This window comes from Lygodium microphyllum, chromosome 1 (assembly GCF_053477565.2).
Source record: "Lygodium microphyllum isolate KBCC chromosome 1, Lygodium_microphyllum_v1.1.10, whole genome shotgun sequence".
Classification (NCBI taxonomy): domain Eukaryota; kingdom Viridiplantae; phylum Streptophyta; class Polypodiopsida; order Schizaeales; family Lygodiaceae; genus Lygodium; species Lygodium microphyllum.
The window spans coordinates 82,121,177-82,146,816 of NC_141135.1; the positions used below are offsets into that span (position 1 = coordinate 82,121,177).

Genomic DNA, 25,640 nt, shown 5'->3' on the forward strand with positions numbered 1-25,640 from the left:
GTTGGGCATATGAATGGTTGAACAACAGTGCGCAATGTTGTGTTGACTATGATGCCCTATGTAAATTCCAGTGTAGTACTTTGCTTTTGATGCATTTGGTAGTACAATCGAGGATGATTGCAAGGATTTCAAGGGGGAGGGCTGTCATGAGAACATGTATTTTTGAAACCTCACTTAACTGTGGATTAATTTTTAATCACACGACTAAGTAAATGTTGCACATGTGAGGTGCAATTGGGGTTAAAGTAAATTTATGAGCTTGGAACCCAAAGAAATTACGAGATGTCAAAGGTAAAAGTTGCTATAAGCTATGCCGCATAGGTACTTGGTGGTATTTGGTGCTAGTTGTTGGCCAAGGTCATTCATTTGGCCATAAGTGCCAACTGGTGACACTAGAGAAGTGGCGTTTAATGGTATCTAACGTCAATGTGATGGTCAAAGATGGCATAGAGATACTCAGGAATGAAAGTTGCCTAGCCAATTTAATTATTGGCCAGTTAAATTATTTTTCAAGGCACTGAAATAATTATTAGATTAATTTTCGGTATTTAAAGATTGAAAATTAATATTTAATTATGAAAAATACTGAAAAAACCATTTGGGAAGGTTGATACTTATCAAAAATGTATATTCAAGACTGAAAAACGTCTTAAGAGGTTGCAGAGAAGCATTTTTATAAATTCAGCTTGCAAGAGAGAGAGAGGAGAGGTTGCTGGTCTGATATGCAGCCATTGGAGGATCTTCTGAGGCTGCCAGAGACAAAAGATGACCAATCAACAGGCTGTTTAGATAGGGCAGTAGCAGTAAATGATTGATTTTCTTTAGTTCTTTGCATCTACAAGGTGTTGTGGTAGGAAAGCAGATGTATTTGACTGATTTTCAGTCATTCTTCGCGAGAAAACTCTCTCTCTATAGCTTTCTCTCTCATCTCCCAGCCATTTTACAACCTTGCTTCGAAGATCTCAGCATTTGGACCCTTGGAGGCTGAGAAATTGTAAATTTCTTTGATATAAACCCTAATTTATAATAGAAATTAGGGTTTAGCAGAAGCCTTGGAAAGCGTGCCAAAAATTAGAAGCTCCAAGACTTGGATTCAACAGGGCTGAAGCTGTTTTTTAGCCTATTCAAGTGGAGGGACCGGCAAATAATTGAATATGGGGCATTTTTCATCTCCATTAAAGCGGTGAAGACCAATTGATTGCTCGAAATCAAGGGGCTAAGACTTGCTGGTGATTTTGAACAGCAAGGGGAGTTGGAATACCAAAAGGGATTGGGAGGATCCCATTGTAAATCAACTTCTTCTTCAATAAAGCTAAATAAATACCGAAAGGGCACCAATTTTGGGGCCAATTGGGTGTGCATTATCCAAGATCAGTAGGTAAATTTGTGTTTTCAGATTTGCATTAATTGTTTTCTGCTGTAATTAAGTTGTAATCAAGGATTTACCACTCATCCATAGAAGGAGGGCTGGTTCCAGTATGTGACATCGGTCCATCCTTCATATGGAGCCACATTGGTAATGGCTTTTACCATCTTCTTCCATTGCTCTTGCTTTAGGACATTGAATGCAAGTTTGTAGTCAATCATCATGCGTGCAATTTCAATGTCTGCAAGTGGTTGCCTTTCTCCAAGAAAGGCAATCGATCCACAGACATGATTGGGAGCTTGAGAGAGAGAATTGTTTCTCCGGCAGTGCATGAGCCTCCACTTTTTGTCTTTTACCAAAGCCGGATGTGGATGTGGAGTCCCCACCACCAATGGTGGAGGCCTCTCTCGCGTTGGTTGAAGATACGTCCACATTCGATGTTTCCTCGTTAGTAGGTATACGAGTCGGTGCCGATAAGCGACTTTCTGCTCCTTTTGTGGATCCCCCTCTCATCTTGGCGAGAATCTCCTTTGCGATGTTTTGAGAGATCTCCTTGCATGGAGCAGCTTGTCCCCCCATCTTGGAAAAATGGTAGAGAAGCCGAGTTGCACCACTTGTATAGCACTTCCCGCAATACTTGCATGTCCAATGGTGGGAGTTGGACTTCTTTGTGTCCCTCTCCATATGGATTGCACGTAAATTGAAGGCCTTTTGGTTCTCATGAGTCATGGTGCTGATGACGATAAAGAGGCTCGAGGGAGAGTGTGAGAGAGTGAGAGAGGAAGAGTGAGATGCTTGAGTCTCGACTCTTGAAACTTGAGTCTTGAAAGTTGAAAGGAAGGGAGACTTGAGAGGCCCGAGAGTTGGGGTAAAGTTGAAAGAGCAAAAGTGAGAGTGTGGGGATGGGAGATGAGAATGACAAATGCTTTGATAGGGTGCGCGATAGAGGAAATGGGAGATGAGATTTGAGAATGAAAAATGCTTTGATAGGGTGTAGGAAAGAGGGGATGGGAGATGAGAATGACAAATCACAAGTCCATTCAAGATCTAAGAGAGAAAGGTGAGAATGGTAAGTGCTTGTTGAATTGGTATGGAAGCATGGAGGAGAGAAGCACCTTTTGTAGATGAGAGAAGCATCAAAGTTCAAACAGTCAAAGAGGGGTCAATGGTCAAAAAGGTTTGTCAGTTGAAAGGAATCCAAAGAGGATTATGGGCATGGTAGCCAGAAACGTCAGAAAATTTTCGAAACGAAACGTCAGAAACGTGTTTCGTAAGTTTCTTTCAAGAGGGGGTAAAATAAGAAACACATGTTTTTTTATATAGGGATTTTTAATAGTTTTGACTAGGGAAAGATGTTCTAAACCTCTATGGAACTCTCTCTTAAACAAAGAATAACCAATTGAGCTTAAGTGATAATAGAGTCAATTTTGAATAATACATTACATATCCATGATTCATTATTGACTTGTCACTTATGTCAAAGTTAGTCCTAGGACAAGCTTTACTATGGTTTAGAACTCAAAATTATGATTCATATATATCATACAAAGAAAATTGAAATTAACACGTAAATAGCCTATCTACAATATGGACTAGGTCAAGTTGCAACATCATGATTCTCATTTCAAAACAATCTGACAAAATGTCAAAATTGAGAATGAATCATAATATATCATAAATAACTCATAAATGAGACTAAAGTCGTATAATATTCAACTCTCAAGACAAGAATAGATACTAGATTGACAAAGTCCAATAACTAAATAAAATCACAAAAAAATCAATCTCTCGTTCAAAATCTTGAGCCCTCACGAGTCATTACACATCATCATCATCATGTTTAACATTGCCCAACAGTTTTTGTCAAAAAAACCATGTTTTGGGTTCCAACTCACAAAAAAAAAATCCCCCCCCCCCCCCCTTGTTTTTTACTCTCAGAAACGTTTCATACTTTAAGAAATGTTTCGTAAGTTTCAAATTCATAGAAACACGTTTCTTAGCTACTATGGTTGGGGGGGGGGGGGGGGGATGCACAGCTATAAAAGGGGGTGGGGTGAGGTATCCAAGGCTTCCCACCCCTACAAAAAGTGCCACGTAGGTAGGCAGAACGTACGAGAGATTAAAGACAGGCGGAACATGGGGCTCGAGATGTGGGACGTACATATGAGGTGGCCAAAAAGGGCCCGTTTTAACATACGATACGAATAGTACCGTACGTCGTATGGAGACAACTATGCCAAAGAGGAACCGCTTTTGCCAGTACTTAATGCTGGAAGAGGGTCTCTTTGGTCAAGCCTCTTTTTTGGTGGAAATCTTTTGGATATCAGATACACACTATCCAAAAGATTGCCCTTAAAGTGCTTGCATAGGTATGTTGTAAGTATCGACTTGTAAGTTGTAATCTAAAGTTGAATTGTTGTGTGATCATTGAATTTGAATTTTAAAACAATTTGAATTTTTTGTCTAATGTAGGATTGTTTGGTTGGTGCGTATGAGAGAAATTGGTCAGCATATTCTCTCATTCACACCAAGATCCGAAACAAGTTGAGCACACAGTAGTTAGAGCGACTAATTTATTGTCGCTCTAACTTGTGTGAACTATGCACGAGATGCCCATGGCTAGACATGTAAAGTTAGAACTTAGAATTAACAAGTTGTATTCCACTTATTACGTATTCTAAATAATGAGTTAGATTCTAAATATGCAAATTATCATTTTATTTCAATTAGGTGAATGTTGATGAGATCAAGTTAAGCGGGGCTACTTGAAGAGTGTCAATAAGGAGTGAAATGAGGAGTGGGAGGCCATCTTCAGGGATCTCTACATGGAGTTGGAGGAGATTGACCATCGAGTCTCATGCACATGTAGGGGCCGTCGAGTTGCTGGAGTTGTGAGCACTAGGACCGGCCCTACACTAGCCATTAGGACCTATGTGAGGTGAGGCTTTGGGAGTTTCTCTATTGCACGTGGAGTTGTTGTAGAGCATGCTCCAATTAGGGAGCTCGAGTATGATGATGATGGGAATGTTGTAAGTGATGGCGACTTTGGTGAGCCATCTGAGGCCTCTTCTAGTGAGGGCCGCTCTCCACCTTCCGATGTGTATGAGCTTGATGATGAGGAGTCCTCATGAGTCTAGACATTTTGTACTTAGCTCATTTGTCATTATACATTTTGAGTCCTTTCATGGGCATTTACGATTGATGTTTCTTTTTGGAGCACTCAATAGATGACTCTAGTTTTGACTCTTTAGACCTATATGTTATTGCAATTTTTTTCTAAACTCTAGTCTCTAATTCTTGAAACTTTGTGATTATTGATCTATCTTTAAGTTGCACATTTGTATGTATTATTATATATACATAGATATAATTTTACATGTAGTTTTTAATGAATGTACGAAACCGCCATGAGCCTAGTCATTCCTCTTTATGAGTTGGCAGAACTTTGTACTTGTTCATGCTAGAAGGATTCATGTTGCAGTAATCCACGGGCAATTTCTACCTTCTAGTCGGAGAAGGGTTTTTTCCCAGTGTGAACACTTGTCAGCGGGTGTGGTACTTTGTACCTAAGGGATTGTACTTTTATATCATTCTCACATAGTGGATGGTTCAAGTACTTTCTTCTCTCTTGCTATTCACTTGTTCATTTTGTGTGTGTGTCCCTAACCTAATAGTGGTTTCTGACCCATACCTCTTTTCAGTGGCTGCCGCCTTAGCCACCATTGAGTCTCGAACTCAGCATTTGCTGCTCCTAATGCACCTACTACCTCCTGGGCATCTCTGAACTGATTGCTTCAGCCTTCTTGAAATCTGCTTGACAGACACATTTTGAGCAGCAACTTGTTCAAATCTATTCTCAACCGCTAGCATCACTTGTCTTGGCTATTCACCATTGCTGTTCAGCGTCATCTGTCTTGCAGTTTGCGCCTATTTCAGCCTTCAGCCTCCACATGTTCAGACCAATCAGCTGTCTAGGTTGTGCGTGCTTCAGCTCGATAGCCTCATGTGACACTTCTAAGTCTCCATTGCAGCACAATCAGCTTGTGGTTGTTTCTTGGTGGTTTAGATAAAGGATTTGGGAGTTACTCATTTTACTGAGACACTCACGAGCCCATGCATATCAGCCAAGCTACAACGAAGCAAGATAGTTCACTTTGTGTTAACTATGCCTTTGCTGGGAATAAAGGCTCATCGTGCCTTTTACGATGTTTGGGTGTGCATGCACTCTTACACTTGTACTTTATGTATATTATCAAAAACCTAAAGTGGTACACTTCCTTATTGTACCCACACATTGAGTGTTGTGCTCTTACTCTCTCCCTCACTCTCTACTTTGTACTCTCTCTCTCTCTCTCTCATTGTGTATATCTCAGCTGCACTCTATCTCGATCCTCGTGCATCGACAACAAATTGGTATTAGAGCGCAAGGAGTGCATGCTTCTCGAGGCTGGAAAAGGTGAAGGCTGATCAGGCGACCTCAAGGGTGAAGTGTCGGCAGTAGTCGTCGGTGTCTAGCAGGCGCAGGTCAGAATCAGTAGTTGACGTGAGTAGGTGATTGTGTGACGAAGGCAGTTGGATCAATGGGCGAAGATCAAGCAGTCGACAGGTGCAGTGAGCAGGCGACTAGGCGACACGTGACTAGGCAAGTGATATGCATGCAGCGCAGTTAGGCGGACGCGATGGGCGGCAGGTCATAGGCAACGGGGCAAGTCAACAGAGGCGAGCAGCATGCGACGGATAATCTTTTGCCAATTTTTATTTGTTTTCTGCAAATTTTCCTTCGCTCATTGCCAAACATTCGCATGCCCAAGCACAATGTGCGATTTTGACCTAGAAAATTGGGGCTTTTCTCATATTTGGGGACTTTGATGCAAAACAAGACAATCTGACATAAATCGGTGCACATTTGTCTCGAAAATTTGGGGCTTTTCACATTTTAGTGAATTTTTTTCAATTTCATTGAAATTTGTGTACATTAGACGCGAGAAAATCGGGGCTTTTGTACAATCTCATCAATTTGTGCAAGAATGCATGGTATATGCACTTGGGTACATGTATAGATGCAATGTGGATGGATTTCCTTTTGAAACTTTGGGGCTTTTGATCAAAATTGTCAAATTTGTGCCTGAGAATGCTTTTGGAGCAGTACTTGCAATGGAATTTTGGGCATATCACATACAATTGATGCATTGGCCTCTAAATGTGGCGGGAATTTCTTGTGGAGTGTAGTAGCAGACATTCTCTAATTCTGGAAATCAATTTGTGGATCTGAAATTTCTGCAATTCCCTGATTTTCACTGCTGGTTGGTACTCACAGTATACCATGGTCATTTGTGTAACATTTGGGCTTGCATTTGTTGACTTTTGAGCCAATTTACTGCTGCAAATCATGGCTGGAAATAGTGACAGCAGCAATCTTTTGCACATTAAGAAGCTTGAAGGTACACATAATTTTGTAATATGGCAAAAATAGTGCTACAATGTCTTGGCGTAGAAGAAACAAATAAAGCCCATCAAAGCGAAGGGAATAAAACTAACATGCATGGAACAAGAAGAGTGGGATGATTTGGATGAGCTTGCATGCTCTACCATTGAGCTCCCTATGTCAAACAACTTGCTTTTTAACATTGAGAAGCTGAATTCAACACATGTAATGTGGCAAAGACTTGAAGAATTGTATGCTCAGAAAAGCGCAGCTAGCAAAGTTTATTGGCTGAAAAAGTTGGACTTTTGCATGAAGGAAGGTACAACCATGTCTGTAAATTTGAATGAGTTCAACTCAATTTTCAGTCAATTGATTGCTTTGGATTTCCATATTGATGATGAGTCCAATACTACTTTCTTGCTATGCACTTTGCTTGAAAGTTGGGATACTTTCAGGATAGCTTTGAGTAACTCAAAACACTCAGCTGTTATATTTTGATGTGGAGAGTTCTTTGCTGATGGAAAAACTCAACAAGCAAAATAATTCAGCAAACAAGTCTTCTAATGCATTGCACACTAGGGGAAGATTTCAGCAAAAGGGTAGTTCTGAAAATAGAGCATATAGCAAGTCTCGTGGGAAATATGTGGAGTGTCATCATTGTGGCATGAAAGGGTACTACAAACGGGACTGTTTTCAATTGAAGAAAGAGAGGCAAAAATAAAAACACTGAAGACAACAAGGCTGAGAAAAGAGATAATCAGCTTGCAAAGAAAAGCAGTGTGAAGATAGAGGAGATAAATGTAGTCACTCATGAAAATGACAGTGGCAGTGATGTACTTTTCGCTACTTCTTTGAGTGCACATGTATTGATTGTAGGTTTTGAGGATGACATGTACACTTGGATACTTGATTTAGATGCATCTTTTCATGTTACACCATATCATGAGTGGTTTTTTGACTACAATGGTGGTACATGTAGTGTTCTCCACTTGGGGGATAACTACGTATGTAAAATTACAGGCATTGACAGTGTGAAATTGGAATTTCAGCATGGCTCCGTGTTTGTTTTGCATAATGTGAGGCATGTACCTCAGCTCAAGAAGAGCTTGATAAGCACAGGGCAGCTAGATGACAAAGGCTATCACACCATCTTTGGGGATAGCAAATGGAAAATTTGTAAGGGCTCTCGCATTGTTGCCAAGGGCTCCAAAAGTGATACTTTGTATCCTTTACATGTATCTAGCGTGCGTGACCATGTAGTTGCCATAATCGAGCAACCAAGTGTTTCTTTGTGGCATAGCCGGTTAGGACACATGAGTCAAACTGGAATAAAAGTGATTTCTTGTTTGGGTTGTTTGCCGTCTTTGAGATATGCTAAATTTGAATAATGTAATCATTGTATTTATGGTAAGCATGCTCAAACGTCACATAAAAAATCTATTTCTCTAAAGTCTTCACCCTTAGAGTTGATACACTTAGATATATGTGAGATGTCAAGTTTATCTCTAGGGAGGGAGAAGTATTTCATTACTTTTGTTGATGATGCCACACGCAAAGTATGGGTTTATTCAATTCATCGTAAGGATGAGGCCTTGGATAAATTTAAAAAATTCTTGGTACTTTGCTGAAAGTCAGACCAGCAAGACAGTAAAGTGTCTTCGCTCTGACAATGGTGGGGAATATGTGTCCAAAGACTTTCAAGAAATTTTTGACAACAAAGGGATTAAAGAGAGCTCACTGCCTCTCACAATCCACCCCAAAATGGTATTGTAGAGTGTATAGATAGGACCATTCAAGGCAGAGTCTGTACCATGTTGTCACATACTGCTTTACCTCATGGATTTTGGGCAGAGGCTATTATGATAGCCGTACACTTGATTAATCGGTCACTAAACATGTCTTTGGGGGGGGGGGTCCCTCAAGAAGCATGGTCAGGTAAGCTACCTTTGTATGCTCACTTGAGAGTGTTTGGTTGTGAGGCATTTGTGCACATTTGCAAGGAAGAATGTAGCAAACTTGAGTCAAAGTCCTGTAAATGTATTTTCCCTGGATATAATGACGAGGGTGAAATGGGGGATCCACTATGAGATCTCGAGAAAAGGAAAGTAGTATGCAGCAATGATGTTTTCTTCTGGGAAGATCGCATCCACAAACAATCCGAAAAGGTAGAGGAGATCAGAAGGGTTGTATTTCGGGAGAATGCACTGACAGGACAGCAAATAATGCTCATTACATAGAAGCAAATACCTGCTGTAAACGTCCTTGAAAATGGAGGGAATAATACTGAAAACGATGAGCAAGATATTGCCCATGATGTACCACAAATTCAGCAAGAACAGATGCCTTTGGAACAATCAGAAGCAGTTGTACATCATGTTGAACCTGTAGAACAACAAGTTATTAATGCAGATTTGCAGGATGTCAATTATGTGGCTCATTATGTCATGTTGACAGATTGTGGTGAGCCCTCATGCTTCGAGGAAGCAATGGACAGAAAAGATAGCCAGAAATGGCATAAAGCTATGCTATCAGAGATGGAATCTCTCATGAAAAATGGCATTGGAGGATTTGGTGTATTTGCCTAGAGGGAAGAAAGTGCTACCATGCAAACGGGTTTACAAAATGAAAGTCACTTCTGGTTTTTTGCCAAAGTACAAGGCACGACTGGTTGCTAAAGGGTACAAGCAAGAACATGGAATTGATTTTGATGAAATATATTCTCTTGTAGTCAAAATGACTACTTTGCGAACCATTTTGAGCTTGGTTGCATTTGAAGATATGGAACTAATACAGATGGATGTCAAGACAGCCTTCTTACATGGTGATCTACATGAGGAGATTTATATGCAGCAGCTTGAGGGTTTTGTTGCAAAGGGGAAAAAACACATGGTATGTAAACTCAACAAGAGTCTGTATGGGCTGAAACATGCACAATGAGAATGGTATCATAAATTTGATACATTTATGCAATCTCAAGGATTTCATAGATCTTTACTTGATCACTACTTATACACCAAGAAGGCAAGAGATTGCAACCTTATTCTCTTGGTTTTGTATGTGGATGACTTGTTGATTGCAAGCAGGGATGTTCATGACTTGGACTCCTTGAAGCAAAGTTTACACAGTAGCTTTGATATGAAGGATCTTAGTGAGGCCAATCATATTCTCGGCATGTGTATACTCAGGGACATTATCAAAGGGTCTTCTCTATTTGTCACAACAAGAGCATGTTACTAAGGTTTTGTAGTGCTTCAATATGGAGGGGGGGAAAGCCATCTGTGTACTATTGTCTTTGTATGTGAAACTTAGTGCAGATGATAGCCTTACATCTGATGATGGAAAGGCTGAGATGGCCAAGATTCCTTAGGGTTTAGTTGTTGGCTCGATGTATGCTATGGTTGCTACACATCTTGACATTGCATTTGCGGTGGGAGTGGTTAGTAGGTACATGGCATATCCTAGCAAAAAGCATTGGGAAGTAGTAAAGGGTATCATGAGATACCTTAAGGGCACCAAGGACTTGTGTATCTGCTTTGGGAAGCAGAAGTCGTCTGTTGTTGGCTTCACGGATGTAGACTATGCTGGTCACCTTGACTGCAAGAAGTCTACTCTTTAAGATATGTGTTTACGTTCACAGGGGCAGCAGTCTCTTGGATATCGAGGTTGCAGAAGTATGTTGCATTGATTATTACAGTGGCAGAGTATGTGGCTGCCAACCATTGAGGCATGCAAGGAGGCTTTATGACTTTCATGTCTGGTGAGATAGCTTGGCATTACAGAGGCTCCTATCCTCTACTGTGACAATCATAGTGCTATCATGCTAGCACGAAACCTCGTCTTTCATCCAACGACAAAGCATATACATGTGAGGTATCACTTTATGAGGGATGTACTTTACAGCAAGAGCATTGAGTTGGTAAAGGTACATACAGATGATAGTCTTGTAGACCACCTCACAAAGGGTCTTCCGACAAAGCAGTTTGCTCATTATCGCCAAATGATGGGGGTTGGATAGTATATGTGTATTTCAGCTTTGTATATATATAGACTTAGCTGATCCTTTCCTCTACCTTTAGGCACGCTGCCTGTAGGTTGGAGGTTGTTGGGAATAAAGGCTCATTGTGCCTTTTACATTGTTTGGGTGTGCACGCACCCTTACACTTGTACTTTATATATATTATAAAAAACCTAAAGTGGTATACTTCACCATTGTACCCACACATTGAGTGTCGTGCTCTCACTCTCTACTCTGCACTCTCTCCCTCTCTCATTGTGCATATCTTAGCTGCACTATGCCTCGATCCTCACGCACTTGACAATAGCCTTTATGTCGAGGACACTATAGGATTGTGAGCCTACTACCATTGAGAAGGCTCTAGCATAGGATGTTTGGCATTGTGCTATGCAGGAGGAGTTTAATTCTATTGAGCAAAAACAAAGTTGGAAGTTGGTTCCACATCTAGGAAAGCAGAAGGTCATAGGTGTGAAGTGGGTCTATAAGACCCAATACTTGGCTGATGGCACCTTGGACAAGCACGGAGCTATTGTCTATCTGGAGTTCTATAATCATGTCTTCAATCTTCAAGCCATGAATAACATGACTTCTTGAATCTTTTCTTCTTCTTACTCCTGCCCACAAACATTGTGGATAGGGTTTCACTCCTCAAACACTTCTCCTCTACACATGTTTCCTTCTTCCTTACTTAGACCGTGAATGATAAGATTTGATAGACAAGGCAAAGGATAGACATGAGTATATATTTTGGGCTCACGGACTTGGAGTGCCCCGGCCCCCCTCATTACTATGTATCTTTCTTTCACACACACACACACACACACACACACACACACACACACACAAGCCGCTGCACTTTCTCTTCTGTACTTCTTCTCTCTCCTTGCTTGATTGTTTCTATTAAATGGCTGTCTTCTCCTCCATACACATGAGATCTCTGTCTCCCTTTCCCAAAGACCATGCATAAATTTGGCTCAGATCAGTCTTGTTTTTCATGCTTCTCTCAGTCCTCTTCAAGATTACATGTAATTCTGGCCGTTGACTCAATCCTTGATTTCACATGCTAGGGTGGTCTCTTCCTCACTGCCATTCAAATGACATGCTTTCTCTCACATCACAATGCCTTTGGTCAGCTTGAAAATGACTTCACAGGCTGTCCTGAGCAGTGCTAGACTAGCCATGCCACGCATACTGGTGGTCATGAATAGTCATGATGACTGCAGTTGTTGAATACTCAGTAGCAAGATGATAACTCGGTGCCCAATATTGATAATAGCCTCCCATGGCTCATAAAGATGCTATATAGAATACTTAAAAAATGGGCACATGATGCCTTTCATAGTCATATAGACTCCTTTGCCTCCATGATTTGTTACAACACCGAAATCTCTTTGTAACTTCATGGTCATTCTTCAAAAACATTTCCATTTTTTCATCAACCCATACTTGTAGGGACACCATGATTGTATCGTGTACTGAATATACCTAGAAACAAGATTCATCCAAAGCGGCCCTCCTGGATCCAAAGCTACCACTCTTGGACGTTTAACATGGTGGAGATGTAGGTCAAGGTTCCATGGCTCCCCTTGGAGTCCTATGACTTGGATCCTCCTCCAAAGGAGATCAGGGAAGGCTAATCCATGCTGTCCTCTCGTGAGTGCTAACTTGCCATCCTCATATACAGTGAAGAACTTGTTATGCCTCTGACTCCACTTGCTACTTGCACAGGGATGCCCGATGTTGAGACTAGGCTATCTGACCAACACTTGGATGCACAGGATCTTAGTGTTGGTTGGGGGGGGTTTGTGCAAACCACTCCATGTGGTATCACTACATCAATCTCTAGTCATCTCATCTTTACACTCCTGCTTCTTCCCACTACCTGTTGAAGGATCTCCAAATCTGCATCCCTGCAAATCTCTCTCCAGAGTCCAAACTTTGATGGAATAGGCAGGTTCGGTCTCCCATCTGGCCCATTGAGTGTGCTTGCATTCCTCCAGCTACAGCCTGTCTCTATTCCTGACCTACAGATTCCATAAGAGTGGCTGTTTATTAATCTTCTCCTGAGAACATGGGGGCCTTTGCTCTTAACACCTTCTGTAGGCTTTGCAACGTTCGTAATAAGCTGTGAAGGAAGGATGATTTGGGGATGGTGGTTGGCACTGTGGTGGAAATCCACCTTAGCGATGGTTTGCAGTGTCTTCCGAGTTGATGATGATACTCCTAAAAGCCTCATGAAAGAAGCAGAAGCTTCCAACTCTACCCACCTAGCATGAGTTCTCAGACCACCAGCTTTCCTAGAAGGGCCTGGCTGTGATACTCTGAATCTATAATTCCCAAGCCTCACTTTGAGCCATGTTTGTTGAGAGTCTACCATGCCACCTTGGCTTGTTAGACCTGGCTGAGACCGAGCACAGGACGTTCCAGAATCTGAACCAAATGGCCTAACTGAGAAATATAAGGGGAGGGAGAGACACCAACATGAAACCATATACCAGGCTTTTGCCAACTGGATCTGATTGACCACTAGAGCTCACTTGTCACAACTCTATAGAAACAGAATTTGTATCCTTTTTCATTAATTTGTCTATATAATGATTTATTAAATTTATTTCCTTTGCACTAATTAGATATAAAGAAAAGTGCATTGGAGCTGGCCACTGATGAGTGGTCACAGGTTATGGTGGACCCACGCGGTGGGTTAGAGAAAAGATAGTTCACACTTCCACCTATATGACCCGATTGGGCGCCTGTGACTAGAACTCACGCATATCAGGGTTAGACTCGCACACAGAAAGGATTGATGCCTTGAAGTGTGGGCTAGATCCACCAGAACAAACAGTTACAATCAACAAGATGGCATGATCATGAAATGCTTGTATAATGTGCATGTGTGGGCTGAAAGCTTGAAATGCACATTTCTTTGCATAGGAAAGTCACATGAAGATTTGGATACCATTTTTGCGATGTACACGGAAAAAGCTTTCATATGACACCCATATTGGGGGGGTCCCTAAATTTTAGGAGGTTCCTAAAATTTAGGAGCCTCGAATTAGCCTAAAAATGCTAGTCCTAAAAAATAGGGATGACATTCTAAAAATAGTAAGTTCTGTACTCTGACTGTGCTTACTAAATTTGGTTGTTTCTATTCTTGACAGTATTCAACCCAAAAAGGAAGGCCATAGAGAAGAGACAAGTGTCAAGACACTTGTCACACAAATTTCCAAGTGTCCCACCACTTGTCACATCTCATGACATGTGGCTGGACACTTGTCTTGTGCTACTCCACTTTTCCCTTTTGTACTAGCTCTCCCCTCTCCTATAAATAAGAGCTCGTTTTTCTTCATTGATCATCATTTTTCTTTGCTGTAAACTCATGTACAGCATCCACAGATAGCCAGAAACTGGCCCCATCCATCCCCATCATCATCCCCCACTTCTCCATGATCAAATTTCTCCATATTCCCTCTTCTATCACTGCTGTTTTACAAGATAGCAAGCCTGTAAATTCATTACAGCACCTCCTTCTTGAGCTCTTTCTTTCATTTTAGCTACAAGAAGAAAACCCTATCCATGTACTGTTGATCAACGATGGAGAAAGGATGAATTTTCCTTTTTCTTCTCTCATACTGTAAAGAAATCAGTTCTTATCATTGTATAATAGATAATGCATGTGTGTTTGTACATCTTTGCATGATCTTGTGAGAGTGAGAATTACTTCTTCTCACTCTCAGGTTGATTGTAACTGAGCTCTTCCCTAAGAGACTTGGGTTGAGCAGAAATACATTCCTTCGGGAGGGGTTGCCCATCTTCAACCCTCAATCTTGTCTCCATTACTTTTACATTTTCATGGTTGTAATTTTGTGAGTAATTTTCATTTTCAGCTTTAAGTGTTCATTCTCTTTTATATTAAATCTCGAAAACGAGCAAATATCATAATTGTTAAGCATGCTACGTTGTTCGGGGCGTTTACAGTGGTATCAGAGCTTTGGCTCGGTCCTCACCCCCAACATTGGTAGTGCTTACAACTATAAGTTTGTTTGTTTCCAGCCCTTGCATTGAGTGCTTGAGCATATTTTTTTTCTTTAGTCTCAATGGATCAATCGAGTGCTATCCTTCAAGTCATTCAAAGTCTTAGAGAGGAGAATCAGCAAATTCGTGAGCAACTTCTCAAACTGGAAAAAGTTGAGAATCCCAAAGAATTCAAGGAAAGCAGCCCATCTACTTCAAGGAGACAAAGCCATACCAATGAAAGGAGCCGATCAAGAAGTCCAACTACTTCTAAGAGGCAGTCCCATTCTACTTCAAGACAAAGAAAGAGATCGCGTCGAAGCTCATCCTCTTTTTCAAAGTCATCTGGCGCTTATTCTGATGGATCCTCTTCTAGTAATGAAGAGTCACACCCTTCTCGTGGAAGACCTCATCATCGTCAAAGGCGTGGACATTCTTCACCCTCGTCTCCATCTTCATCCCCATCAAGCACTTCATCATCTTCAACCTCAAGATCCGAGCATGGACGAAGGCATAAGAAGAAGAAGAAGACTAAGTCACTATCTCAACTTGAAAAGAAGATCAAGTTCAGTATGTATGATGGTTCCCGAAATCCTGATCTTCTTCTGAAGTTTATTCGTCAATTTCAAATTTTGTATGGTCGTGACAAGTATAAAGAAAAAGAAAAGATTAAGTTTGCAGCTTTACATTTAACCGACTTAGCCCATACTTGGTGGACGGGGTTGGAATATGATCATGCTGCCCCAAAATCATGGCGGTCCTTTGTTTGCTTGATACAAAGCCAATTTCTTCCTGTTCATTTCAAAAGAGATGTAAAAATGGAATGGGATCGGCTTTGGCAAAGGAAAAATGAGTCACTTGGTGACTATACCAAGAGATTTTGGGAGCTACTTTTGAAGGTCCAACATTTCAAGAAGATCAGCAGTTCGGAAAAGCTTAGGAAGTTTCAAGGAGGTTTGCATTTTAAACTTCGTATTGCTCTTAATCATTATCTTTGTTCTAGTCTCAGGGAACTCATTGACCATGCTGAGACATGGGAAATGGAGCACAATGGCAATAAATCATTCCAAAAGAATGATAAGAAGAGAGTAGCTGATGATGAGGAGTATTCAGCCCCAAATGAAGGACAAAAACAGTGGCAAAAGCAGCCATCAAATCAAAAGAAGATGAAGCCCTATGCACCTCCTAATGCTCCTCAATTTCGCTCCAATGTATACCCACAAGCAAAGCAATTTTCCGAAGAGGAAAAGCAACGCTTCATGAAAGAAGGGAAGTGCTTTAAATGTGGACAAATAGGCCACATAGCGAAGCAATGTCCAAACAAGGGACAAAGCAAGGTTTCTGACAACAAGCCTAAGTCGCCAGTGAAAATCAATGCTATTAGTGATGTAGTTGCAAACACAACTCACACTCCAGAGACTCGCAAATTATTAAAAGCTTGGGGACAGTTGCAAGGTAAGCAAGCACTATTCTTGATAGATCTTGGGGCGAATGAAAATATCATTTCCTTGCAATTAGCTAAAGAGCTTGGATTAAAGAATGAAGAGATGGACACTCCGGCAGAAGTTCGCCAAGCTTTAAATGCTGATGAAGGTGACACAGTGAAGACTGTGATACCCTACATTGGCAAGCTCAAGTTTCAAATTCAAGGCTATAGTGACGAAGATACCTTCTGTATCGGAGACCTTGATGGTTGTGATGTGATTCTTGGCATGCCCTGGAATCATAGAGTAGATTCAACCATCTTCTCTCAGAAAAAGAAGATAGAACTCACCACAAGCTGGAGTTTCTGGAGACACCATACCTATGGTAAGCCATATGCAAGTCTCTAGAGCAATTAAGGATTGTGTTCAATGTTGTCTGCTTTATGTCACTGATGTAAAAGATAATATGAATGCTGAAAACCAAGAGCAACATCAGCTCTTGGAAAAGTATAAAGATTGTTTTTTGGAAGATCTTCCTTATCAGCTTCCCCCAGAAAGGCCAGAAGACCATCATATTGATATTATCCCGGGCAATTCTCCTCCTAATATAGCACCATACGGTGTGAGCCGTCCTCAACAAGAAGAAATCAGAAAGCAAGTCGAAGACCTACTCAACCGTGGGCTAATTAGGCAAAGTAGCTCACCATTTTGTTCACCGGTTCTTCTTGTTCAAAAGAAAGATGGCACATTCAGGATGTGCATTGATTATCGAGCCCTCAACAAAATCACTGTGAAGAATCGGTTTCCTATTCCCAGAATTGATGACATTTTGGATCGTCTAGGAGACTCAAAGGTTTTCAGCCGCATTGATCTAAAGAGTGGTTATCACCAAATTAGGGTAATACCACAAGATGTACACAAAACTGCTTTCCGCACTTCATACGGTCTTTATGAATTCTTGGTGGTTCCTTTCGGATTAACCAATGCACCAGCCACCTTTAATCGAATGATGGAGCGCATCTTTAGAGAGCATCGACAATATGTCGGTACTTTCTTTGATGATATTCTTGTATTTAGCAAGAATGAAGAGGATCATCATCAACACTTGGAAATTGTTTTACAATTACTACAACAAAATCAACTCTTGGTAAATGGTAAAAAGAGTGAATTTTTCATGCATAAAATAAATTACCTTGGGCATGTCATCTCTTCTGAAGGGATTCAGATGGATCCTGAAAAGATCAGGATAATCCAAGAATGGCCTCATCTTCGTGATGTACATGAGGTGCGATCGTTTCTTGGCTTATGTTCTTATTACCGCCGCTTCATCAAGTATTTTGCACATATGGCTTCTCCACTTCATGACCTTACAAAGAAGACGATCTCTTTCCAATGGAAGGAAAAAGAGAAGGCAGCCTTCACAAGGCTGAAAACAGCTCTTACTTCTGGACCTGTTCTTATCATTCCAGATCTGGTAAAACCATTTGTGGTGGAAGCAGATGCTTGCGGTGATTGTATTGGTGCAGTGCTAAATCAAGAAGGCCATGCCGTTACGGCCTTTGAAAGCCGCCGTCTAAATGATGTGGAGAAAAGGTATGACATTTATGAAAAGGAGCTCTTAGCAGTGGTTCATGCTTTAAAGATATGGAAACATTATCTTTTAGGCAATGAATTCCTTATTAAAACCGATCATCAAAGCTTGAAGTATTTCAAGACTCAAAAGCATTTGCAGGAGAAACATGGAAGATGGGAAAATTTCTTGTCTATGTTTCATTTTCAAATTATGTACACTCTAGGGAAACAAAATGTAGTTGCTGATGCACTTTCTAGAGTGCCTCGTATTGCAACTATTACAGTGGCTCATCATGAAGATTTTCAAACGATGAAGAATACTTATGATGAAGATACTGATTTTGCAGCAATTTGGTCAAATTTACAGCAAGGAGGTTCTCATCCAGATTATTCCATCAAAGATGGTTACCTTCTCATGAACAATCGCCTTTGTATCACTCTTCCTGTTCGACAAAAGGTGCTTAAAGAAAGTCATGAACCCCCTTATGCAGGGCATAGAGGGAGGGCAGCCACTCTAAGTGCAATTGAGCGCTACTTTTATTGGCCAACATTACGAAAAGATACACATAACTTCATTGAGGCTTGTTTGGTATGCCAAAAATCCAAATATGATAGGCAGAAGATTCCAGGATTGTTGCAACCTCTTCCAGTGCCCAAAGATCCATGGGAATCTATCACAATGGATTTCATCTCAGGTATTCCAAGAACACCTCAAGGTCATGATATGATTTGGGTCATAATTGATAGATTCAGCAAACAATCACATTTTATTCCATGTCATAAAACATTGAAATCCGCACAAGCTGCAAGACTTTTCATTCAACATATCTTCAGATTACATGGTATGCCTTCTGAGATCATTTCAGATAGAGACTCCAAATTCACAAGTAACTTTTGGCGTGCTTTATTTGAGAATTTGGGAACCACTTTAAAGTTCTCCTTAGCTTTTCATCCTCAAACTGACGGCCAAACAGAGGTGATGAATCTCACTCTTTTGGACATGTTGAAAGCTTATGTTAGTGAACATAAGTCACAATGGGAGAAATATCTTCCATTATTGGAGTTTGCTTACAACAATACAGTGCACTCATCCACAGGGAAAGCTCCAAATGAAATAGTACAGGGTAAAGTGATTCCTCCTCCAATTATTCGCACTAAAGATAAGATTTTTGCTGCTGATGAGTTTGCTTCAGATTTAAAAACCGCAATGGATCAAGTTCGAGCCACTATCAAAGTTGCCCAAGAGCGACAAAAGAAGCAAGCAGATAAACGAAGAAGACCTTTGGCTTTTGAAAAAGGTCAATATGTCTTGCTAAAGTTTGATAAAAGCAGGCTCAAACAAGGTTCTCGTCAAAATTCATCTTTTCCAAAGCTCTCCAGTAGATACTTTGGACCCTTCAAAGTGATTGAGAAAATAAATGAAGTTTCTTATCGACTTGAGCTTCCTGCTCATTGGAAAATACACAATGCTTTTCATGTAAGTTTGCTAAAACCTTACATAGGACCAGAACCAAAGGAACCCATTACTGAAGATCCCCCAGAAGTTGAAGAGACAGAGCAACTCTTGGAACCTGAAAAGATTTTGTTTCTCAAGGATCGAACCACGAGAAATGGCCTTGTGACACGAAAATTCTTACTAAAATTCAAGAATCTACCCACAACAGATGCACAGTGGGTAGATGAAAAATTCATGAAGGATTACCCAAATATTCTACAGCAATATCAAGAAGCTTTTCAGCTGAGGACAACTGAATAAAAGCCAGAGGGCTGTCACAACTCTATAGAAACAGAATTTGTATCCTTTTTCATTAATTTGTCTATATAATGATTTATTAAATTTATTTCCTTTGCACTAATTAGATATAAAGAAAAGTGCATTGGAGCTGGCCACTGATGAGTGGTCACATGTTATGGTGGACCCACGCGGTGGGTTAGAGAAAAGATAGTTCACACTTCCACCTATATGACTCGATTGGGCGCCTGTGACTAGAACTCACGCATATCAGGGTTAGACTCGCACACAGAAAGGATTGATGCCTTGAAGTGTGGGCTAGATCCACCAGAATAAACAGTTACAATCAACAAGATGGCATGATCATGAAATGCTTGTATAATGTGCATGTGTGGGCTGAAAGCTTGAAATGCACATTTCTTTGCATAGGAAAGTCACATGAAGATTCGGATACCATTTTTGCGATGTACACGGAAAAAGCTTTCATATGACACCCATATTGGGGAGGTCCCTAAATTTTAGGAGGTTCCTAAAATTTAGGAGCCTCGAATTAGCCTAAAAATGCTAGTCCTAAAAAATAGGGATGACATTCTAAAAATAGTAAGTTCTGTACTCTGACTGTGCTTACTAAATTTGGTTGTTTCTATTCTTGACAGTATTCAACCCAAAAAGGAAGGCCATAGAGAAGACACAAGTGTCAAGACACTTGTCACACAAATTTCCAAGTGTCCCACCACTTGTCACATCTCATGACATGTGGCTGGACACTTGTCTTGTGCTACTCCACTTTCCCCTTTTGTACTAGCTCTCCCCTCTCCTATAAATAAGAGCTCGTTTTTCTTCATTGATCATCATTTTTCTTTGCTGTAAACTCATGTACAGCATCCACAGATAGCCAGAAACTGGCCCCATCCATCCCCATCATCATCCCCCACTTCTCCATGATCAAATTTCTCCATATTCCCTCTTCTATCACTGCTGTTTTACAAGATAGCAAGCCTGTAAATTCATTACAGCACCTCCTTCTTGAGCTCTTTCTTTCATTTTAGCTACAAGAAGAAAACCCTATCCATGTACTGTTGATCAACGATGGAGAAAGGATGAATTTCCCTTTTTCTTCTCTCATACTGTAAAGAAATCAGTTCTTATCATTGCATAATAGATAATGCATGTGTGTTTGTACATCTTTGCATGATCTTGTGATTTGCATGATCTTGTGAGAGTGAGAATTACTTCTTCGCACTCTCAGGTTGATTGTAACTGAGCTCTTCCCTAAGGGACTTGGGTTGAGCAGAAATACATTCCTTCGGGGGGGGTTGCCCATCTTCAACCCTCAATCTTGTCTCCATTACTTTTACATTTTCATGGTTGTAATTTTGTGAGTAATTTTCATTTTCAGTTTTAAGTGTTCATTCTCTTTTATATTAAATCTCGAAAACGAGCAAATATCATAATTGTTAAGCATACTACGTTGTTCGGGGCGTTTACATCACCCCACTAGGGAGAGCGGAGCTGAGCTCCAATGGGTCAGCTTCTGTCGGATGGAATCTAACATATACACAAACTGCTGGGCTTCTGTGATGTGGAGTCCCACCTAGTACCCAAGGTATCTATCTGTCTGCTCCCTCCTCACCCATCTGAAGCCCAAGTGAACTCCCCAATCAGTGCTGGAGCCAGGATCTGTTAGAAAATCATCTGACTTCATGGCAGTTGATTTTTGCACATGCTGCTGTTAAAACCACCTCCAGTGCCAATCTCAGTCTCCAGCATCAACTGATCATCCTCAACGTATAAGGCTGTGTCATCTGCATACTCTTGAGTTCAGCAGCTCTGCCTTTATCTGCACAGGCAGCCCTCAACCCCTCAACCCCTCAACCCTCTTACTCTGGAGTGAAGGAAATAGGATGCGGGTTTCTGTTAGTGGAAAGATACTGGTTTCTGTGGATATTTATTGCTGGAGTTTTAGAGGTTGGTAAGATGCTCGTTTTAATTGCTATTCTCAGCTATAGACACTACCGGACATTTCATTTCGGCTGCAGTAATTACTGACTGTTTTTTCAGCATCTCTTGTACACAGTGGGCCATTAGATCTCTGCAGATCTAACAATGATGGCAGCATGCATTAGGAAAGCAAAAAAACTGGCTTGATTTTACTTTCTAGACAGTTTGGAGAGCCTTAAAAGTCACTGTTTTTACTGAAGAGCTGTTATGCTTTCGTATATTAATTGTACTGATGAATGCTATCAGTTAAAGGTGTATGTTTGTATGTGTGGTGAGACTGTATCTGCTCCCATATCCTCTTGTAACAAGGTTTTTCCCCCCGGTCTCAGGAATACACAGAGATGTATGTCTTTGAAATTATAATGTTTACAAATGTCTTTTAGAATTAGGTTCAAAAAGGCAATTGCTGCATTGATCAATGCTTCTTCTTTTTGTAAATCATGCATTAGGGAAGGGCAAGTCGAGGTGCTGTTATCAACTGAAGAAGCTTTGGGCCAAATCAATGTTGCTTCAGTAGCAACAATTATCCTCTATGAATTTCCGTCATCTATAACCAAGTATTGTGAAGTTCTAACAGGAATGGCAAGACACACTGTTGCTGGTGTGCTTCATAGTTTTTGTAGTGGGGCGACAGCTCCCTTGGCACCTCAGCTGGTTGAGGTGATGGAGCAGTGTTTACAGCCAGTCCCTTCCTCCCTTAGCATGCTTGCAAAGGCAGCAAGAGTTATAGAACAGCAACAGCACGGTCTGTAATCATCATATTCCTTCCAGATTGGTACTCACTGTCGAAGATTGCACACCTTGTATTCTAAACAATGTGCCCTTGTTATGTTGGTAATTCTAATGGCTTGATTGCGTAAGTTCTCTTTCCAATGATTTGATTGCAAAAAAGGAAGTTATCTAAGTTGTTCTTGAGTTCTATGTTCATAGATGAAAGATTTCACCGATGTGTAACTGCACATTTATTTTGAATTGCACCACAATGCTACCTTGTCACAAATTGAGGCCGGAGCCATAATGCATGTCAATGAAGAAGATTGAATCAACAGATAAAAGAAAACAAGTTGAGGATGTGCAAAACGAGTCAAAGTGAAATTTACAAATAACATGGCGGCACACTAGAGAGGAAGATGGACATTGTCTGAGAATGTCTACATAAGAAAGCATTACGTCGAGACTTGATAGACCAGACGGAGATGGCTGGGAATATCCAAAGCTCAAATACCAGTGCAAGTCTAGACAGCATAAATAAATCCTGTTAAATCCATCTCGAGCTTAACGACAGCATTTAGTTCTGCACTACCTCCACATACAAAATGATTAAATGAACTTCATTCGACGTCTTGCTGCATCCTGTAGAGCTCGAGAGGCCTTCCGACATTACTATATAGCACATAACAAGAAAGAGTCGGAAGCCATGCAACTCTTTCTCATCTTGGACGATCCTGGTTCTTGGAATTCGTAGAAGTGATTGCCCACCCAACATGGAAGCTATTCTGCTAAGGCGACCAACACACGCAGTTCAGTGGTAATTAACCAGGAAACTGTTCTGAGTCGCTCACTTTTCGAGCAGACATTCATTGCGAGGGAAGGAAAGTTCTCACATAACTTTCGGGTCACTCGCAAGAATCCTTCATTAAGCTTTTTCTTATGCATTCTACAAAAGTTTCATAAAAGAACTTCCGAGTGTTGTTTACGTACCAATCCACTTGATATTAAAGGCCCCGTTGAGCCTCATCACCTCATTCAAGACTATGGCAGTGTGCTTGTGTCTTCAAGCACTCTCCTCCTCTTGGCAACATCTTGTGCTTCCTATTGTCTAGCTTGTAAGAAAGAAAACACAAATTGCTTAAGAAGCCGTTTGAGGTTGCTATATATGCTTGCGCTCTCGTTGTAGTCTAGTCTTTAGGGTGGCTCCATGATCCTCCTAAGCATTTCTTTGAAGCTCCAAGCCTCTGCCTCCACTCGATGCGATTGCCATTATTAATGGAAGAAAGAGTAAAAAAGGGGTATAGGATAGAGGAGAAGGAAAGCTCCTCGACCTTGTATACACATAATCTCATTCTCTCACACACACTATTGTCAGTCTTTCTATCACACAAGTGGAGTGGGAAAGAGAAGATGAGGGTCATTCTCAAAGTTGCACACACAAGAATGAGCACTCTTATCTAATTTTGAAACTTATATACTTGGGGTTTCATTTTGGGTTGACACTCTTAGCCTTCTTGTTCCACTTCTATACACTTGTATTGATTGATCTTTAACCAATGCCTTCATAGCTTGCTTGCAAAATTTTAAATTATACACGGGATTTTCTAATTGGATTACATGATTTTTATGTACAAATAAACTTGCAAGCCATTAACTTTTACTCACAAGAATTCACAATTTGCATGGGAGGGAGTTCCCTTCTCAGATTTTGTGATATTTATTCTCTACATATACACGCATTTTGATCCTTAGATATCTTCAAAGGTTTATTTCACTAATTTTTGGATTAGGTTAGCATTATCTCCCCTTTTTAGCATGTGCTAGTCCCTTGGCACACATTATTGATATGGAAGGTCCATAAAGGGTCTTTAAGCTCTCTAGGTGGTTGATGTAGTAATCTACATCTTGAAAGGATACCTACAAATTGACATGTCCACTCTATGGGGCATGTCAACGATATTGAGGATTGATGTGGGTGGATGTGTTATTGGGAGTTGGGTCTAAGGTATGCTCTAGACATGAGAACCTAATGGGTATGATTGTGGTTATGCCATATAGTGAGTTGTAGGATAACATGTCTATTAGAGAAAGCTTGTTATGTCTTGTCCTTTGATGTGCCTTAAACTACAAAGTGAGAGAATGTAGCCAGGTGGTTAGTGCAGGAATTAGCTGACCAAGGTCACTAGGCATCACTTACTCAAGGACCCCTAGGTATATAGTGACAGTATGTTTCTAATTCTACAAGTTTTTCTTTTTCACCATGGAGTGGAATAAGTGACTGAGAGAGTCAAGCTTGACTTGTATGATTTTCCTTGACTAACAGTCGCATGCCATTAGAGTTTATGAGAGAAATGGATGAGAGTATAGTGTGAAGCATCTCTCCTTCGTCTTCTAATAACTCAAAAAAGTTAGTAGGAAGGTTGAACGAAGGACGAGCTAAGTTAGCATCAAGGTGACTTAGGTCAATCCCAATGTAAACGTAAAAAAATAATGGATGTATTCTTTCCTCATATAAGAATGGAATTTAGCATAGTAGGAGGATAAAAAGCTTCAGATAATCACATATGGTCATAAAAGCGGGGTTGGAGTAGATAGTGAAATCTCTCCCCAATATGCTTGTCATGGTTTCGATGCATACTTGGCTCTCCAATCCCTGTTGTCTTTGCAAGGTTGGGCAAAGGCATCCTTGTCAATTTTATCTATCAGTATTTAATACCGAATGCATCTTATTTTATCAAGCAATTGATGGTAGGAATTGATGGTTTCTTGTGAAGGGGCTAGTGAGACACTAAATCCAATAGAAAACACTTGCTATGTCTTACTTATCAGACCATAACCTTAGCACAAGTTTTCATCTTTCTCTAATGTAGGTAAGCTGAGTGAAATTTCTCAGATAATTGAGTGGATAACTTAAATATCTTGATAATTTTTTTGATTAATTCATGGTTATGGAAACGAGGACAAGGTTGCTAATGAAGAGGTGGTTTTTTTGTTGGGCACTTTGGGTGTTTACGAAAGCTTTGGGATTTGATCAATGGTTGGCTTGATCTTATGTAGTTGGATCTATAGATTGCCCACCCTCTGAAGTGTCATCAAATAATGGTGGTGGTGTAGCATACTCGGGGGTTCTTAATGAGGTACTTTTTCTGCTAGAGTTGTGGAGGGGAGTAAGCCAATGTTATAACTAAAATTGGATAAGTTGCATGTGACAAGGTTCCAATTAAGGTCTTCTTTCATTCCTTTTACTCAATGATTGCTAACAAGACCCTTGTCAAGCAGAGAACCTAGAAAACAAGAAGAGGATAGAGTAAGGTTTAGGTCCTATACTAATGCTAGTTATTGCACTTAGTAAAGAGTGGGCAAAAACATTAAGGGGGGTGGAG

General features: G+C 40.6%; 1 protein-coding gene across 1 annotated transcript in view; it reads left to right on the forward strand.

Annotated features, from left to right (window-relative positions):
- The window catches only part of LOC148041317 (P-loop containing nucleoside triphosphate hydrolases superfamily protein), a 117,310-nt gene extending 94,904 nt beyond the window's left edge, over positions 1–22,406 (forward strand). The window contains exon 7 of the mRNA XM_087678907.1: positions 21,996–22,406. Within this exon, the coding sequence (XP_087535033.1) occupies positions 21,996–22,299 (304 nt within the window). The 3' untranslated portion in view covers positions 22,300–22,406. The remainder of the gene's footprint in view (positions 1–21,995) is intronic.
- The last annotated feature ends 3,234 nt before the right edge of the window (positions 22,407–25,640 follow it).